The sequence below is a fragment of the Haliotis cracherodii genome, unplaced genomic scaffold, assembly GCF_022045235.1.
Source record: "Haliotis cracherodii isolate W230 unplaced genomic scaffold, xgHalCrac1.p SCAF_3, whole genome shotgun sequence".
Lineage (NCBI taxonomy): Eukaryota > Metazoa > Mollusca > Gastropoda > Lepetellida > Haliotidae > Haliotis > Haliotis cracherodii.
In genome coordinates, this window is record NW_027266286.1 from 19,583,312 (window position 1) to 19,595,941 (window position 12,630).

A 12,630-nucleotide genomic window follows, 5' to 3' on the forward strand; every position below is an offset into this window, starting at 1 on the left:
CGCCACTCCGCTATGCATGGTTGCTGCTGTCATCCGCAATGATAGACAGTATAGTGAGTGAGTTGGGTTTAACGCCGCTTTTAACAGTATTCCAGTTATATCAGCTTAATGTGGGAGGAAAGCCCAAAGTGATGCAGGTCTCAGACGTTTACCACTTCGGTGAAACCCACGAGCACGGGTATGGTGCTGACAAACCTAGAAACATAATTGGGGCGAACCGGGATTCGAACCCACAATCATAGGTTTCTGGCGTGCCCAAGCGACGCAACTCTGCACAGCGAATCGCGGCGCCTTAGACGACTGGGCCACCCTTGCCCCCTATAGACAATTAATGGTACTCTAGATCGATGTGAAGACAAGACAGTTCAAAATAAGAGATTATTAACAATTTGTGACCAATTACTTTGGGAAATGATACTTTTAAATATTATTCTCATCAACACGTAAAAATGAAAATATAGCTTGAGAATCCTGATAAGAACAATCCTTAAATCGGCTTGAAAATAAGTTTGGAGAACAAAATACAGAGAGAGATGGGGGAATTAATGGAAATATTAAAGGCAGCTAAACAAGAAATGGAAAATATGCATAGAATAAGAACTGAAGGCTCTTTTATAAGATCAAAAGCTAAATGGATAGACCAAGGTGGAAAAAACCCTCAAAATTGTTTTCTACAACTAGACTGTAGAAGCTTTTTAAACAAATCCATAGCATTACTTGAAAAAAAGGGAGATGGGACACAAACAAACAAACAAGATGAACTAATTCAAGAATTAAGAGATTGCTATCAAAGACTGCAAATTGCACACAAATTGATTTAGAAAACCTGTGATACCCATGTGCCGAAACACTTCAAAGGTCCAAAACACAACTATGATACCCGTATAAAATATATCACCATCAAATTGATGCTCATGATGTCAATCACAGCTTTGTCTTGTCTAGACTCGATACTAGTATGTACAGACGGCCCTGGGATAGCCCGAAAATTGCTGAGTGCTGCGTTAAAGACGCATGTTGTGGTGTGTGAAAATATATGTAATAACAGTACACCAGAATAGTTGTGGTTCCGCTGAAACCATTTTATTTGGTTTTGTTGACTGACCATGAAGATGCTGATGATGTAAATGGGATGCTGTACCACATTTTACTGCTAAAGAATGGAATTATCTTCACTTGCTCTCATCAAAATGTTGCAAATAATGCCAAATTATGAAGGTTTCTTTTTAGATTACAACAAATATTTACAGCAACAAAAAATATCCGAAAATGATAAAACGAAAGACTGATGATTCGTTTGATTTTTGGCACTCTTCTGTCGAAACAATACGTCTTTTTTATCATTGTCATATAATAAGTTATGTTTGGAAAGAATGTCAAAACTAAATATGTTATAAACGTCTTATACAATTAGCAATACATTATATTTCATAACTTTTTGTACTTCTTGGAGGTACCTTTAATACAGACAATATACTTAATATATTTTTAATGACTTGTATATTCGTATAAGATGAAAAGACAATCAGTGTAGCGCCAGCGCAGCATATCCAGGGGACCAGGCTGTACCATCAGTCTTCACTAACGGATAATGCTTCAAACCATATATGGTCGATATCTATCCTTAGTTCAAGAGAAGAGGGGGCACGGGTGGCCCAATCGCTGTGCAGAGTCAACCATGTCCGAGCTTGACCACCCGATCCCGTTAGTTGCTGATCTTCACGGGTCGGTCTGTTACGAGACTTTTCATATACGGAACAAAAGAAGTTAGGGATCACTTTTGTTTTTGGCGATATTCTTTGGTTGTGAAGACCGAAAACACAATTTCATCAAATATCCTCACAAATATTCATGGTCCCAAGTTTTTATTATTCAGCATAGAGTTCTCATGGGGTAAATGCTGCATCAAAAACACGACACTAGTCACGTGGAATGATTTTACTTGCAGTGTAAAGACAACAAATGTGTATAGTGATACATCATTTACGATACACCACGCCAATCATTAAATATCAACTTCTTAAAATAACTAACTAACTAAATAAATACACATTTACCAGGCATAATCATGAATACACATGAGGGGATGCATATCCGAGCTTCTGTCTGTATTATGAAATATACAACAACTGACAACGAAACTATAGACACATGATCAGTGATAAAAACGCCCAGTGAAACGGCCTCGCAGACGTCGGAATCTGCTTTGAATATTGTTCCAGGTCCGGCGCATGCGCTCCATTATACGTTCCCGCCTGGTGCGCTGGCTCGTGTACTTTGAGGCGAAGGTCGGCGGAAGCTGATCCACGACGGAAACGCACACGGAGTCGCCGATGTCACTGATGTTGACCGCAAGTTCATCTTCCTGCTGAGGAGCAAAAGAGAAACTTAGAGGCTAGTCGTTATGGTCTCAGCTATGCTCTAAAGCTGCCCAAACCTACCATACCGTAGAGAGTCTCTCGTATATAGTACCCCTGATAGAACCCACATGTTTTTTTAATGTGTACCGCATTTCCTCTCTTACACGCTGAATCTTTAATACTCGCCGGCCTTTCAGGCGCCGGGTCTGTATTCCTATTTTCTGTTGTGATATGTTGTGATTAATGTTGACCGTTTCCTGCAAATGTACCATTTGTGTGACTGTTTAATTAGGGAGTGTGTTGCCACTGTGTCAGCTTTAAATAGAATACAGGCTGGCCTCAAATAGAAGCCTGGTCAACGTCTTGCCCGAAATATATTGGAGTCCGGGCTCATTTGCTCTGGAACAAAGTATCCCATTCTCGGATACTCGCAATATTTAATCGTAAACTTACGGCGTATTTCGCACCTCAGTCTGTTAATCCTAATTTATCTGGGCAAGAGTCGATTACGTCCATGCAGACACCGCGATACAGCGTGAATATTTCTGACAGCGTCGTAAAAGAACACTCAAGCATACACAAGACAGGGGTTCAGGTTGTATTTGTTGCCGAACTCGGCAATAATTTAGCTATATGACTGACTTCAGGATCAACATGGCCAGACAGACCTAACCTCCTGAAGTCGGACATGTAGCTGGAATATTGCTGGGTTCGGCAACAAATACAACATGATCAATTGTGTGGATGGGTAAGTGTTGTTCGATTGAAGGGGAACTAGGAGAGGGCCAGTTTGCAGACCCATATAACATGTATCGGGTTATCTCACAGTTCCAGTTATTGCTGATTGCGGCGTTAAACCACAAGCAAGGACCACAGTGCCCTACATTGTTTGTGTGCTAATTCTTTTTTCATAACGTACATGTAGATACATCGCAAACGATTACCCTAATTATACAGAGTTTAAATGCATGGGGAATAGTCATAGTGGTCATCAGAAGCCACAATGTCCACCGTCAAACTTTAAACAGACATAGACACAGGACCTCACCTGGTCGCTGAGTTTGTTGAGGATCACCATGATACGCCGTCGGGTGTAGTGGTCTTTGGCCACTCTGCGCATGATCTCTGCTCCCATCACACTTCCGGTGAGGTCCCCGCACTCACTAGTGAGAAACACCTTGAGCTTTTGTCTCAGACGGCGCACCTTGGGTAGTTGGGGCTGAAGGGGCGTGCCCCTCTCTAGGTGGTAAAACGTGTGGTTATAGGTGTATGGTGGTTGGTCCACACAAAGCTCGTTCTCCAAAGACATATCAGAATCGGACAAGATAATTCTGCCCAGGTCTTTGGACAAGCGTTCCTCTTCCCGGGGCTCGAAGATTCCTTCAGGGAATGCTCTTGCAGCGGTCACCTCCCCTCCACCGGCTGCTTCTCCGCGAACATGGTCTTCTGCAACCCGAACATCGTCTTGGTTATCTTGCGGCTGTTCGCGATCATGGACCTCGCCTGCAATGTCAGCGACTACGCCTACAATGTCAGCGACTACGCCGTCAACGACAGCTCTTATATCCTCATGGTCCCGCGGACGGTCACGTGATGGTGACGCCGACATGGAGCGAGGCTGGACGTTTTCCGGGAACTCTTCCAGGTCAACCACCTCGATGTCGGAAAGACGACCCGCCGGGTTGACGCGTTCATTATCTGGAGGCAGATCAGCCTGACTGCTCTCTTCACTGTCTGACTGCATTTCAGGCTCGTCTACCTCAACAACATCGGGAGCAAACTCAGGTTGGTCTTCGGGCGGTTCGAAGTCCAGGAGAAAAAGATGTTGGGCAACAACTTCGATGTCTGGAAGATAGTCCGGTGCATAGGCGACGGGTCCAAGGTCGTACGGATAGTTGGCGTTGTCGTTCAAGTTTCCTTCGTTATCGTTTGCGACCAAGGCATGCGGGACGCGAAGATCCGACGGCTCCATGTTGACCTGCGCCACCTGTTGAGGATCTACAATGCCGCCATTTTGCATCACGTGGTACAGCTGGCTGTTGCGGTGGCGGCGATGGTTGTTCCGAGGCTGGGGTAAGCCGTTGAGGGCCATCTGTAAACAGAGTGAGTACGGTTTCACGTTGATCATGTTTATGGCTTGGCGGTATAAAACTGCGGAGGGACAATCCATAAATCATTTGACATGAATTCTTATCGAAGACGAACTGCCTTTGGTTGTAACACAGACCAATCTCAGCGTAAAATGAAATATATAAGGAAAATATGTTCATCTGAGAAATAATCTGACAATATATTTATCGGGTTTTTTTCATATCAATTTGTTTATGTGGCAACTTAGAGGTGTTCTTTACATCAGAAAGGTTGATATGCCTAAAGGTGAACGGGTTCGCGATTACATCACGTCAAAGACACAAATGGTACCTGGTGTTATCCCCAAATGGGTACCTGGTGTTAACCCCATAATGGTACATGGTGTCATCCCCAAATGGGTACATGGTGTTATCCCCAAATGGGTACATGGTGTTATCCAAATGGGTCCATGGTGCTCGCTAATGAGTATACGGTGTTATCCAAATGGGTACATTGTGTTATCCAAATGGGTACATGGTGTTATCCAAATGGGCAAAAAGGTGCTAGCCAATGAGTACATTGTGTTATCCAAATGGGTACACGGTGTTATCCAAATGGGTACACGGTGTTATCCAAATGGGTACACGGTGTTATCCAAATGGGTACATGGTGTTATCCCAATGGGTACACATGACGTCTATTATTCGTGTACTCAGTCGTGATGCTGAAAGAATGTTACTCAGCCACGTAAGGTCATGCTCACGCACTCTATTTTCACGATCATTCAGGATAGCAGGTACAGGTGCTGCTATTCATATTGCAGAGTTGCGTGCCTTGGTTGTGACAAGGTACGAAATATGGGGATCCTACCAACTACGATCCTTGCTTTGTCAGCATCAGGCCCGTGCTCGTGGTGTCACCAAAGTGGTAAACATAAATGGCGTGTATCACATCGGGCTTTTCTCCCACTTTAAGCTACAACGCCATGAGATAACCGAGATACTATTCGGGGCGGCTTTAATAACACCCACTCACTGTCTTTTAACATGACGTAAGTCTATACAAAAGGGCCTAAGTACCTGTGCCATGCTTCCCGATTGATGTCGGAGATTGCCGACTCGAACTTCCAGCCGCATCACCATACGCCGAGGGAAGGCAAAGACTGCCAGGGGCCCAAACTGGAAGTCACCATGTTGACTGTAACCACTGTCCAGTGGGCGATCTGTAATGTCCTTCTTGTTGGTGAGGTTGCCCTTCCTGTGTTTGAGGCTGCTGAGAGATTTGAGGATAGACAGGGTCGGCTCCACACACTGCAACCAAACCGTTGCAGGCAGCCCGTCAATCACCGGTTCATCTTGGAACTCTTCACACGCCAACTCAGCGAATACTTGTTCGCCTAACAGTTTGTCCCAACGTGACACGGAGTAAGAACTGTACACAATCCTCTTATTGAGGTGTCTCAGTTCAGAATTCTCGAACCCCAGGCAGACATTGAGCACAGGGATTGATGCGCCCCGCGGGGCCACCGTTGCCAAACCCGCTAGCCACAGAACCTGCTCCCAGTCGTCTAAAGGCGTGGCACATCTCTTGTTGAGACATCGTAGTTCTTGGAGTTCAATGAGAAGCTGCTGCTCTGGGTCAAGGAAGAGTCTCTCTTCGCTCCTCGAGTGCCGGACGCAGAAGGCGTTCATCAGTCGCCCCACCCACTTCCGGTGCCGACGATGCAGTCGGGGCATTGTGGGAAGTTCTTCCGGTTCTATGACGAGGCAGAATGTGAGAGGAACCTCCTCTCAGCTGAGCGTTTGTGGTCAGTCTGTAAGTGTAATATAAAGCCTGAATCAAACAAACGAAGATCTTAAGGGAATAGAACCACCAGATCTTATAAAGGATCATAGATGAAATTTGTAAAGGCGTTAACATGTGCATGCATGTGGCAATTTTCCGTCTATTTTGATTTCTCAATGGTTTGAAAGTTGTTTGTTTGTTTGTTTGTTGTTTAACGCCACACTCAGCGGTTCGTAGGGTCTAAAATATGGCTTTCAAATATTGCACCCATTTTCATTTCTATTGTTGTCTTTTTCACTTTGATGACACTAACTATTATGTTGTAAAGGTTGAATCAAGGTCTAAATTAATAATATTGCAAACACTAGAACGTGCATCTTTAATGCCACTACTTACTACATCTATGCAAATTTAAATACATTTTGAATAACAAAATTGGATCAGAATTCTGTGTAGCTAGGATCGTGTTTACACAGTTTCAGCTGCACGGACCTTAATAGTTTCGGAGGGATGTCGAAAATGCAGTAACACTGCATGAAAGTCAGAGGTTGTAACTGGGTAAAAAATATGTAAAAAAAACCCCGTACAATATGTTATTCCGAAAATCACATACTTGATGCATATCACATTATGGCCAAAATGACATTTTCAATAATGTTTAAAGTCGGATCCGAATTCTGTGAGCACATTTCAGAGACAGCATTCATACATGGTTCCAGCTCCATAGTTGTAGTTTCAGAGCGGATTTCGGAAAGGCAAAAAGTCAACCACGGACGAACGGACGGACAACGCGCTGCGCCATAAGCTCAACTGATTTTCAGTCCAAACCTTTTTGATTTTAATAAGGCGAACGGACAGACAACGCGCTGCGCCAGAAGCCCAACTGACTTTCAGTCAAAACTCTCTGATTTTGATAAGGTTTTAATGTCACCTGATCGTAATTCGTCATCACAGGCGTTCGTATCGTTGATCTATGGTAATGACATGCAGCCACCGTTATATAACCTTAGATTGTGTATTGGTAGGTGCAGCCACCTCCATGGAGCCACGACACCAACATGTGATGTAGTACGCCTGTTCTTGATCGACGTGTCACTCAGTCAACCCAAGTATGCTATCATACAAGCATTTACTTCATTCGTTTAGTAGAGTGAGTGAGAGTGGTTTTACGCCGCTTTTAGCACTATTCCAACAATATCACGGCGGAGGACACCAGAAATGGGCTTCACACATTGTACCCATGTCGGGAATCGAACCCGGGTCTTCGGCGTGACGAACGAAAGCTTTAACCACTAGGCTACCCGACCGCCCCACGTTCATTAGAAGTCAGACATGAATGAGTGAGTGAATGATGTTGTTTAACGCTCACTCCTTCTTGACTTATGACGGTGGTCTGTACATAATCGAGTCTGGACCAGACAATCCAGTGATTGACATCATGAGCATTGATCCACGCAATTAGGATACGATGACATGCATAAAAAAAAGTTTGTGAGTCTGACCACCCGATCCCATACGTCGCCTCTTACGACAAGCATAGTCGCCTTTTACGGCAAGAATTGGTTGCTGAAGACCAATTCTAACCAGTCTTCACGGGTCAGAAGTCTGAAGTAGAATTTGTAGCATTTGTACAAGTATAAATATTTCTCAAAGTAATGAAGTTTCGGGAATGGGTCCTTCACCCCCAAGGAACACCCTCGATTATCCAGTGTACTAGAACTCCGTACTGTGATAATTAACATGAAGATTAATGTTACATATATTCGAAAATAAATCTGCCTGTATAATAAATAACATTTTGTTGAGATGGTATAACATTTGTCTCCCTTTAGCTTTTTTTCATTCATTGTACTCTTGGCCATGTGGCCTTTGATACCCAATAAACCATTTCCTTCTGTCAGTCATACGGGTGGTAGGGCAGCATACAGTGGTTTTAAAATAGCGGTCACTCGTCACGCCGAAGGCCCAGGTTCAATTCTCCACATGGGTACAATGTGTGAAGCCAATTTCTGGTGTGCCCGGTTGAAGTATAGGTGGAATATTGCAAATAGCGGCGTAGAACCATATTCACTCAATCCGAAAGTTATGCACATCTCATTACTTATCCTGTTACAGTAGTGTGTACTTTCGTTTCCAGTATGAGAAAATATAATCGGTGATACGTGTCAGGACGTGTGTGTAAAGTTTATTTTGTTCTTTAAGAAAGAATAAACATATGATCAAATAAATAAAGAAAGAAAGAAAATCAAGAAAATCAAGAAAACTTTGACCCCCAAGGCGACCTGACGTGTCCTAAGATTTCTTTGGGGTGTATTATAAAGCAAGTAATGTATAATGTAATGAATATTTGGTTTCCAACAACCTCCTCCTTGCGCAGAAAGTCACGCATCTATGTCTACAACGTCCTTACCTGTGACTAAATGATTAACCCCATCCTTCGACTGTCCACGCAGGCAGACCCGTGTCAAATAGGTTGTGGTGACGTCATCAATTACGTGACGTCACAGAAAGACGCGCTGTTTCGACCAATGATATTATTTCTGTGGGAAAATTGTCTTTTGTGACTTTCAAAAAATGGTAAATTAAAAAAACTAATAATTAGCGAATATGGGGTATAAATAAGGTATAAACCATGAAAATGAAGAAAGAAAGCCTGGGCAGTGTGCCTAAGAGATGGGCATCAGACACACCACGTGAAGATCCGGGGTAGAATAGGTCTTCAGTAAAACATGGTTGCCGTAAAAGGCGACTGTGAGATGCGACTAACGGGATCGGGTGGTCAGGCTCGCTGACTTGGTTGATGCATGTCATCGTATCCCATTTGCGTGGATCGATGCTCATGACGTCAATCACTGGATTGTCTAGTTCAGTCTCGATTGTTTACAGACCGCCGTCATATAGCTTGAATATTGTTGAGTGCGGGGTAAACAACAAACAAACAAACAAATCAAACACCACATAAAATGCACTATGAAACAAAATAGGTGCTCACTGTATTATTAAAAATATCAGTTCTCCATTCACACTACTCTTTTTCTATTACGAGAATCGATATTTCATAAGCCTCCTGTGACGCCATCCCATTGTCCTCCAGCTGGTGCATTGTATTCCGGAGACAGGGTCAGTTTTCAGTACCGTATTTCCTCTATTTGACACCGGCTCTCTAATATGACCGTTTCCTGCAAACGTACTTATTGTATGACTAAAATTTTGAATCAGCAAGGTTGTGAGTTGCCCTTGTGTCAGCATTGAACAGAATGACGGGACCTCTAATAGACGCAGAGTCAAAGACTTAAATAGATGCTAGGGCATCTAATAGAGGAAATACGGTACATAGAAATTCATCATCCTTAAATATATTCAAATTCAAAGTTTGATAAAACACTTTTCCTGGTGGTAGTATGATATTTAAAACACTTGAATGCAATTAAAACCTGGCTTGATGGCTTAAATATCATATAAAAACCAGAGGGGCTGTTGGGAAGCCGCGTTTGGTCTTCCGGGAAGAGTGAGTGAGTATGGTTTTACGCCGCTTTTAGCAATATTCGAACTATATGACGGCGGTCTGTAAATAATCGAGTCTGGACCAGACAATCCAGTGATTGATATCATGAGCATCGATCCACGCAATTGGGATTGATGACATGCATCAACCAAGTCAGTGAGCCTGACCACCCGATCCCGTTAGTAGCCTCTTAGCCATTTATGTTGTCCCCTTTTTGCTGGAATATTGCTAACGTCACGTAAAATAATACTCAATCATAAGACCATGTCAGATAAATTGCTTTATCCTTCACACTGATCTACTAATTACTGTCTGTATAAACAGTTTGTTCAGCTGGTTATCTACACACTCAGACCAGGTACTTTACTACGCACAGATTCTTTCACTCCTTTAGGAATGGCACTAGATTAACCAAACTGTGGTGAGGGAGTTTGTCTGAAGCATTTAGCTTCATTCCAGCTATTTCTCAATACCCATTATGATATATTTCCGAGAACCTCCCTACCAAAGATACAGACATCTACATCAGTTTCTAAACCAGTCTGTTCCCACAAAAGAGCATACCCAAGGAGACAACTTGTACTAACTCGGCTTTTCCACAGGTCAGAATTTAGGCCCTGTATATGGTCAGGTGTATTTGAAATAATTTCTGTCTGATTGTTTTTTGACACTGTGTGCTGTATGTATCTGTGTTTGCTGATCTGTAACATCTGTATGCAGTCATGTCAGTGTATGCCATCCCATACAATTTTCTCGATTTCTTTCTTTTTTCTTAGTTTCTTGATAGTCAGGACTGTACAGGAATGTTCGTGTGTAAACAAAACAAATGTATGTCTCCTGTAACTGGAGAGGCTTATATAGATGTCTCTGACAAACGACCTTGACCTCATGAAAATTTCTGTTTTGACAGTTTGCCAATGTGTGCATATATTTGTGTGTGATAGATACAGTCTCTTATGCTCGCCCACTGACATTCCATAGCCAGTTTAACATGAATGCCCCACTCAGACACAACATAGTTATCCGAGTCAACCAGCACTTGTTTTATCCCCTAAGGCTGGGTGCCAGAAATGGTAACATCTAAAGCCATCTTAAGGTGTTTTCGTATGACAAAGCAAACGGAACCACCGACCTTGTGAGAATACAACATGAGCCATGAATGCTGATGATGATGTTTAATGATGCTTATATATACAATGTACAAGGTAAAGATATTCAACATAATGTCACTATGTATTCTGTTTCCGAGCCAACAGGTCCGTAATGTATGGGTTTTTCTCCGCCTCCAACACCGCCTTCAGTTTCTCGACCTCCTTCACGATCTCTGCGTCACTTAGGGTTGACACGGGAATGGCCTTGACCTTGCTGATGAAGTCCTGTATCAACTGTTCTCCATCCTGAAAGCAGTAACACAGAAGTCAGTGTTGTCACACAGTAATGGAATCTTATTAAGATTGTAGTGGAAACAGTGTTTGCATGAATTAATGTTTATTCAATCCTATTGAGAAATATGTTTAAAATTACTGAGGTAAAGGCTGTGCTGGATTTACGAATTGCTAATGATAAAAGGGACACAACTCAATTCCAGCCACCACTAGTTCCTGGATTACAAGTTTAAAATAGAGACAATCGACATTTTTATCTGTATTGCAATGCGCATGTTGAAATTATGTCGTCATGGCAACATTGCAACAAACTGATGAGAGGAGTGATATGTTGTTGAAGGGAGATAACTCCGTTCCAGTTTCTGAAAATACAGGGGAGACTACCTTGTCAGTACTGGAATGTGATGACATGAAGCTGGCATTGTCTTGGTGACAAAGCATCAAACCTATGACAGGATGATGTGTAGCGATGTATCATTATTGTCGCTAACTAATCTGGTCATATCTATGTATATGCAGACTACCCAGAGACTGACTATCTCTTCCATTTGGAGACCATTATTACCTGGCTCTTCTGTTTGTTTGTTTGTTTAATACCTCACTCAGCAATATTTCAGCCTTATGATGGCGGTCTGTAAATAAACAAGCCTGGACCAGACAATCCAGTGATTGACATCATGAGCATCAACCCATGCAATTGGGATACGATGACATGCATCAACCAAGCCAGCAAGGCTGACCAACTGATCCCGTTAGTCGCCTTTTACGACAAGCATAGTCGCCTTTTACAGCAACCATGGGTTGCTGAAGACCTATTCTATCCCGGATCTACACCAATCTATTTCCAGGACTGGGAATGTATAACATCTGCAAAGCATTCTATCCTCATGCTCAATCTCATTAAGATCAGAGTTTGGTGCTTGCTACCTCTACACCAAGATCTAAGGACATCTGATTACAGGTCACAACAGAATGACCTCCTTGTCAACTTTGACCAATGAAATGGTTAACAAGAAGTCAACATTAGCGTATCAGAAGCAGCTTTCTCAAGCTTCAGGCACATGTTTCAAAATGGTGACTTCCCTTCCAGACCACACTTTGAAAAGTGTTTTGCCAAAATTCTCTACTCAAACTTTGGAAACTAAATGAAAGACAATTCTAGAATGTCTTTTGTTTGTTTGTTGTTTAACGCCAGAATGTCTAACAGTTGGATCAGATGTACGGCAGTACTTCCACGGGGGTATTGAAAATCTCTACTGTTTCAAATTTTAGAAAACTTTGTTTATGTTAACCTTATCGAAGTTGCATGATGAGGAAATACATTCAAATTTTCATGATCCCGAAACGACGCTTTGATTGGTGGGATGAAAGGTTGTTCTGACACGACCCGAAAATAGGATATCCTCAGATCTTTATGTAGACGTAGCAAGCACTAAGAACAGATTAATGAGATTATCTTATTCTTATCAGAAAAAATACTTCATGCATGTTTGCAAGTTAATAGAGAGCTACAACCCATTTTCAA

At 42.5% G+C, this 12,630-nt stretch overlaps 2 protein-coding genes across 2 annotated transcripts in view; both read right to left on the reverse strand.

Moving 5' to 3' along the window:
- Positions 1-2,155: 2,155 nt before the first annotated feature.
- LOC139475736 (uncharacterized) lies at positions 2,156-6,166 on the reverse strand. Its single transcript, XM_071258928.1, has 3 exons — positions 5,510-6,166; positions 3,409-4,452; positions 2,156-2,368 (listed from the first exon to the last, which is right to left on the reverse strand). The coding sequence occupies exons 1-3, from the start codon at positions 6,164-6,166 to the stop codon at positions 2,156-2,158; spliced, it is 1,914 nt and encodes a 637-aa protein (XP_071115029.1).
- A 4,723-nt stretch (positions 6,167-10,889) lies between these two features.
- The window catches only part of LOC139475730 (DNA mismatch repair protein Msh2-like), a 29,054-nt gene continuing 27,313 nt past the window's right edge, over positions 10,890-12,630 (reverse strand). The window contains exon 26 of the mRNA XM_071258919.1: positions 10,890-11,117. Within this exon, the coding sequence (XP_071115020.1) occupies positions 10,950-11,117 (168 nt within the window). The 3' untranslated portion in view covers positions 10,890-10,949. The remainder of the gene's footprint in view (positions 11,118-12,630) is intronic.